The sequence below is a fragment of the Sinocyclocheilus anshuiensis genome, unplaced genomic scaffold, assembly GCF_001515605.1.
Source record: "Sinocyclocheilus anshuiensis isolate Anshui unplaced genomic scaffold, SAMN03320099.WGS_v1.1 scaffold291, whole genome shotgun sequence".
Classification (NCBI taxonomy): domain Eukaryota; kingdom Metazoa; phylum Chordata; class Actinopteri; order Cypriniformes; family Cyprinidae; genus Sinocyclocheilus; species Sinocyclocheilus anshuiensis.
Window position 1 is genome coordinate 206,180 of NW_015549575.1, and position 7,095 is coordinate 213,274.

General features: G+C 37.3%; 1 protein-coding gene across 4 annotated transcripts in view; it reads left to right on the forward strand.

The window, feature by feature from the left end:
• The window catches only part of LOC107657482 (ankyrin repeat and SOCS box protein 3-like), a 13,278-nt gene extending 7,828 nt beyond the window's left edge, over positions 1 to 5,450 (forward strand). For 3 of the 4 annotated variants that reach the window (XM_016445584.1, XM_016445585.1, XM_016445583.1), the window contains exons 6-12: positions 707 to 884; positions 1,084 to 1,290; positions 1,382 to 1,651; positions 1,818 to 1,951; positions 2,926 to 4,067; positions 4,710 to 4,794; positions 4,981 to 5,450. In XM_016445584.1, the coding sequence (XP_016301070.1) occupies positions 707 to 884; positions 1,084 to 1,290; positions 1,382 to 1,651; positions 1,818 to 1,951; positions 2,926 to 3,083 (947 nt within the window). In that variant the 3' untranslated portion in view covers positions 3,084 to 4,067; positions 4,710 to 4,794; positions 4,981 to 5,450. The remainder of the gene's footprint in view (positions 1 to 706; positions 885 to 1,083; positions 1,291 to 1,381; positions 1,652 to 1,817; positions 1,952 to 2,925; positions 4,068 to 4,709; positions 4,795 to 4,980) is intronic. The other variant, XM_016445586.1, reaches the window with a different exon arrangement.
• The last annotated feature ends 1,645 nt before the right edge of the window (positions 5,451 to 7,095 follow it).

A 7,095-nucleotide genomic window follows, 5' to 3' on the forward strand; every position in this document is an offset into this window, starting at 1 on the left:
TAGGGATCTTATCTATTCACGAACAGCTTGTAACACTCCAAAGAGAAAGGAAAACTTGAAATCGCATCATTTGACCCCCTTAAATTGTACTAATATTTCACAATATTACTGTTTTAGTGTATTTTTGATCTAATGAATACAGCCTTGTTGAGCATAAGACTTCTTTCAAAAACAAAACAAAAAAATCTTACCAACCCCACATTTTGAACATTTTTGGTAGTGAACGTGTATATCATGCAACATATATTTTATAATTATAATAATTTATGCATTTAGCAGACGCTTTTATCCAAAGCAACTTAAAGTGCATTAAGGCTATACATTTTTTACCAGTATGTGTGTTCCCTGGGAATCGAACCCACAACCTTTTGCGCTGCTAACGCAATGCTCTACCACTGAGCCACAGGAACATGTAAAGTGGAACAGGGAAATTGTTTTATTTTTTACATGATATCTACATTTCAGTCATTACAATTAAATTTAAATATAAAAGTTCATGAAAATCATATGAAACCAAAATGAATACAATAAAGACATTTATAAAACTTGGCATAACCTATATTTTTGAAAGATTAATTTTCTTTATGGTGGACATTGCTTGTCATTTACCTAATACGCATGAATTGTTATTAAATGAAGAAAAAAAGCAACACTGCAGTAATGTATTAGAGTCTGGTTGCCTAAGCACAGGTTGTCATTGCCACAGGGGCGAATGTGAACTGCCAGGCAAATGATCTGGCCACACCGCTGCTCATTGCCGCTCAGGAGGGTCACGTACGGTGTGTGGAGCTTTTGCTGGCCCATGGAGCTGACCCCAACCTGTACTGCAATGAGGACTGCTGGCAGCTACCCATCCATGCTGCGTCCCAGTTCAGTCGGCTTAGGTATGGCAATGACGTACTGGGTCTGTCAAATGGTTACGAAGACCATGCAACATTTACTTTGTATAATGATACACACATTTGAAAGCTAACCTTTAGTACTTTTTAAACGAAGATGTTGAGAGTGTAACTTTGGCCTTTTTGAAATAATCTTTGCTAAACTGCATTAATCTGGCTGCTCGTCTTTTGTCGTTCTCTATAGTATTTTAGAGAAGCTGATTCCGGTAACGAAGCGAGAATGTGACCGGGGCGAGGGAAAGGTCAGTCCAGTTTATTTGGCAGTACTTAGCGGGCAAGCGGACAGCCTGCGGGCCTTGCTAAAGAAGGGCTACAGTCCAGATGCCCAAAGCTGTCGACAGTTTGGCTACAGCTGCCCTTTGGACATGGCTCTGTGGTGCAACTCTTGGAAGTATGACATAGATGTACACTTGTGTCCTGCTTTTTATTTTAAACACAATTAGTTGGACAGTATGACATATTTTTTCCTGTTCGTCTCTCAGTTTGAACAGCGAGTGTCACCAGATTCGTGAAATCACTCTGATGCTCTTGGCAGCAGGGGCCTATGTGAGCATGGGCATCTATGCCTTTGCATTACAGGGCCACGTACCAGAGCACCTGCCCTTGATCCTAGAGCATGATGGCCTCCCTCAGGGTGACCGACTGGAAGAACTGGCCCGTAGAGCCCTTGCTGAGATGCAGAGCGCCTCTTTCTGGCTCCCCCTGCTGCTCAAAGCAGGAATGGACCCCATGCTGCTCCTGCAGGACAAAATGTAAGCAACACATTGTGGTTGTTGTGCAACACAGGTTTTTATTTTAATCATGAGTGGATTCACCATGTGTGCCTTTTAATAAACGATTGTGCATTATTAACGTCACAGTTAAAAACCACTGTGTTAAGCTCTTCACTTCTGCCTGTTATGCTCTAATTGGGTGCAGGCTTGAAGAAGCTGAGAACAGAGTGCTTAATTTCTTTCTGGAGTTCATTAATTGGAAGACTTTGCCCTCCTCAATGCTTCAGATTCTCTCTCACCGTCGAGCAGATGGCACCTGGACACCACAGAAGCATTTCGGTATGACCTGTACACTTTAAATCATATATATGTGTAGGTTTCATGACTTCAGGTGTTTTTCAGTGTATCCAACAGCATGTTGCATATATCAAATATTTGCATTATATTTGCAATCATTTTGTTGGTAATATGAAATTAAGCAACATAGTGAATGATTTTATTACACCTTTTTTTGTCCATTAAGTTTCCTAAAGAGTAACATAGTGAATAATTTCATTACACTTTTTGAAGTTTTCTAAAGAGTTTCTGCATCATAGTTGATAAGGTCAATTTATTTTTTGGAATCATTTTCAATTGTTTCAATGAACCAAATTAAAAGCAACAACAAAATGTTTATGCAGTTTAATACTATGTATTTTATATAGATGCATATCAATGAAAAATGTAATGTATCATTCCTCCATTTTCATTTTAATCTGTTTAAAATATATGGCTGATTGAAATGTTTTGTTCCCCTGATGGGGGGAAAAACATATTTAAGTAATTTATGGATATTTGATAGATATTTAATGATATTCCAAATATATTTTATATATGTATAAGGCTGCATTTATATGGTCAGAAATTGTGAAATATTATAACACTTGTATTTTAATGTAATTTATTCCTGTGATGGTCTTCAGTGTCACACAATTTTTCATAAAAAAATATAATATGCTAATTTGGTGCTCAAGAAACACTTTTTATTATTATCAGTTACCATATTTTTGTGGAAACCATGATACACATTTTTTTCAGGATTCTTTATTAATAGAACATTCAAAAGAACAGCCTTTATTTGAAATGGGAATCTTTTGTAACAATGTAAAAGTCTTTACTGTCACTTTTGATCCATTCAATGTGTCCCTGCTGAATGAAAGTAATGTCAAAAAATGATTTTTGAAAAAATAACTGTTGTCCTACTGCATTCTGTAGCTGTGTCATCTGATGTGGTAAGTGGCCACAGCTCTGTAACCTTTTGCTTTTGGTTGTAGAATCAGTCCCTGCCCTCACCCATCTGTGCAGACTGGCAGTGCGGGCAGCGGTGGGCAGCAATGCTCTGTCTAAGACCTCCTTTATCAAACAGCTGCCCATCCCCACGCTGCTTCAGGACTACCTTCAGTTCAGCGACGTCCCAGGCTTGCTTACATAGCGGCCTGATAGGCATGTGTGGCTAATTAAGTTATGTCAACTTGTTCCACTGCAGTATTTTGTATATAATGTTAATACAATTTTAATGACTGCTCAATGACGCTGGACTCTTTTCATTACCTTGATATTTAGAAAATGTGGGAGGACAAATGGAGAATTCCACCAATTTATCTTCACTGTTCTGTTCCCCTCTTACACAGCTGGCCTTCATACTGAGTTGGTGTTGAAATTCACCTCTGCTCCATGTCTTTGGTCTGCCTCGTTATCTTCTCTCTCTCAGCGGCTCTCCTCTCTGTCTGCCTCCAAGGTCACTCTGCCTCAAAAACGCATACTCTCCTCGAAAGTTAATTGCCAACACAGCCACACTCATTCAGAGATGCTACTATCTGCCTTTGGTCATACTATGTATTTAACATTTTATGTTACCTTTTAGGAATATGCATAGCACACCTTCAAAAGCCTCTTAATTTAAAATCCTCTGTATCTCTGCTGCGTGATGCTCTCAACCTCTTGCTGTTAATCTGTTTCTATTTCACACAGAGCCAATGTTCCAGTATTTTACATTTTTTCTACAGTACATATCCTGGCAAATTGTTTTTAACACCTCTTTAACATCAATTATGGAAAGACCAACTGATGCTTGCATAATTGTGTTACAAAAATCATGTTATATAACATCGTGGTGTTCCTTATTTCCAAGCCATTTCTTTTGGAATACTGTATACCATGTGCAAACAGCAGGGGGAGAACACGGATAATTGACAGCATAACCGCCAGTCCTACCTACACTACCTAGCAGCTTGTCTACGTGAAAGAGGAGAGCCATTTCTGCTCCCTCCCTGATATCTTGAATTTAGAGCAAACCAGAGGCTGTGTCTCAGCAACTCTGTGCCTTGTTCTAGACAATCAGGCCACCTCTCTGTGGGAGACTCTGAAAAGGCAAGGCATTAGTAATCATGTGCATTAAGCTTTTCTTGTGCTGCAGGTAAGCTCAGGTCCAACAGTTCGCCTTTGATTAGCAATCAGGCTTTTGAAATACAGCCAAAGGACTGACTGACTTCATGTTGATCTTTCACATTTGCACATTCTTTTTCATTTTTATCAAACGTATTGGAGTAGAAATATAATTTTTGATTGTTCAAACTTCATTGAGGAAAATCTTTAAATTTTTGGATATATTGCGTATAATAGATGATTTTATATGAGAAAATACTTTTCATATATATTTCATATATACATCTATTTGCTAGAACATACGTGTGTGTTAGAATGTGTGTGTGTGTGTTTTAACACATTTCCAATATAGATAGATACTGTTTTTCTTTTTTACGTATACTGTCTGATGTTTACAATGAAATTTTACATTAAAAACCCAGCCTCAAATTACCCCTTTGATTTGTCTACCCTAATTAAAACTTGATAGCAGCACGGATGAATGATGTCTAGAATAGAGCACTTACATAATTGATGCAACTTAATCTAAAATGTATCAGTCCTGAAATGTGGTGCACATTCTATAAAAAGCCAGTGTGACATGCAGCCCTAAGCCAGTCCGCCTGTTTAGAGCTATAAGCCTGAATTGTTGAACAGCCACCACCCTTCATACTGTGAATTTTGTTGATTCCAGAGTGGCTCAGGATTTGGAGGCTTTGAGCTCTGGGGAAAATCATCACAGTGGAGCACATTGCCTGTCTCTTTATTTAAATCACATGGTACGTCTCTCAGGCTTTTCAGAAATGTGGTAAAGATTTCTTTCTCTTATTCTCCGAGTGTTAATTACACAACCATAGTTGACCATGGCTCTAATACATTAAATGTAGCCTTTTCAGTGATCTAAATATGTTTTTATCTGTGTGAATGAGCTTCTTTTTTTTTTTTTTTTGTATTTCTCTATGCAGGGATTTAGTTTGTCTCAGTGTAAGATCCAGCTTGGAAACATAGAGCTGTGATCATTGCCTCATTGTGCTATCCTCACCATGGACCTGAATCATGAGGACACAGTTGCCTGGCGACTTGCTGATGGGAAATATCTGCTAAAATATTACCAGGGGAGTTGTTTTTTCCCCCCTAGACCTTCTAGAACATCTCATACAAGGCGCATACGTGTTAATACTGTATAGATTTCAATCAGTAAGGACAAAAGCATTAAGGCTGCTTTGCTTCTGCATATTACATCACCTGTTGGGAATCGTCCAACGTTGGTGGTGTATGAATGATTTATTTTCCTCAGTATGATTAGATAATTCTTGCCTTTTTGATGGAAGAGTACTGGATCTTATTGCATTTGTGCAGTCTGTTACCCACTGCTAACACACTCCATGGAAATAAACAAGGGTGATGGGCTTCTGTTGGCTTTCACTGAACATGAGATTAATGTGTTTTTCCAAGTCAATTTGTTGTTTTATCTTCCAGGTCCTACATGTCTCATCTCATTGATTTTACTCTTTGCCACCTCACAAACAGGTCATTATGTATTCATTTGCTTGTGTTTGTGTCAGTGTGTTTGTTTTGTCAGGAGTAATCTGGACAGAGGAAATGGGCCATTTCATTTGGACATTTTTTTCAGGGAATAGAAAAAGAGAACTGCAGTGTTATGTGCTGTTGGTGGGTGGAGGGGTTTTCATTGATTTGAAGTGTTTTGCTAAAGGAATAGTTCACGAAGAATTGGAAATGTTGTTGTTTACTCACCTGTTTCAGTCCTATGCAACTTTATTTCTTCTCTCTCTCCATTTTTTTTTTTTTTTTTCATACAATGAAAACATTTTGTTACCGGCTGCCAAAAAAATTCAAACGCATGAACGTGCCACGCCACATTTGAAGTCAATGACAGGAATTGCCATTGATTCTCACATGCAGTGTTTATTTCATAAACAAAATTACTCATACATAAAAATGTTTCTAATATTTTTTTTTGTATTTATCAGATCTGAAAAGACACATCATGATGATAACTAAACAAGTTTAATAAAAACAAGTTTAATTAAAAAAAATTAAAAACAAATTTTATACCATTTTAGTCAAACTGACTAAAAAGAATGAATATGACACGTTGAAATATTTTCAAAATGTAAAGGACATTTTTGTCAAAAGACAAATACAGAGTTCTGGCATGAAACTCTAGATGGCGCAGTCCGATAGGTCTAACTCAATCTGACCTAATGACATCATTATCACATGGCACAGCTGATTGGTTCTCTCCTGTATCGGTAGCCAATGAGCTTGCTGCTCAACATTCAAATATATGACTATTGCTTGCCATAGCAGTAGGGGTGGGAATCTTAAGCCACTTCACGATCCGATTCCGATTCTGGGAGTCACGATCCGATTCCAAAACTATTCTTGATCTACATTTTTTCCTAATTCTTCTGCTGTGCAATTACATCTTTACAACTTTACATTTGAACCATAATTGGAGTTTCTATGCTTTTTGTTTATAGTTGGAATCTCTGTATGACATTACTGACATCTTAAAAGAAATGAAAGAAATCATCATTTTTATTTTATTAGCAAAGTTATATTCAGGATGAACAAGCTCTGAATGAAACATGTAAACACCAGAAGATTACAAAGAACAATTATGAACAGTTCTCATTCCACAACAGAGTGACCATTTTTCAGTTTGTTTATAACCTTTTAACAAAGAAATGGCTTTAAAGCAAAAATTGTTATAAAAAAAAACAAACTCAGAATTGTAGCATTTCTAAAATGTTTTGCCTTTTTGTTTAGGGCCTTTGGAATTGCCTTTAATTCAGAGACACAGAGGATTATCTTTAAAACATAGTGCAGAAAAAAAAAGCGGGCCACTAATTAAATAAGAACTTAAATATCCAACATCTACCATAGTTTATCTGTTATTATTATACTGTCAAGTTGACGTTTTTCTGTAGAAAAAGCAGTTGGTCCACATGTTAGTAAGTGTGTAACACTGCTTCGTGTGTAACACTGCTAAGTGTGCTTCGCTGTGCTGTAACAATATCTCCTGCAATGGAAAAGACTCTCTCTGCAGAGACACT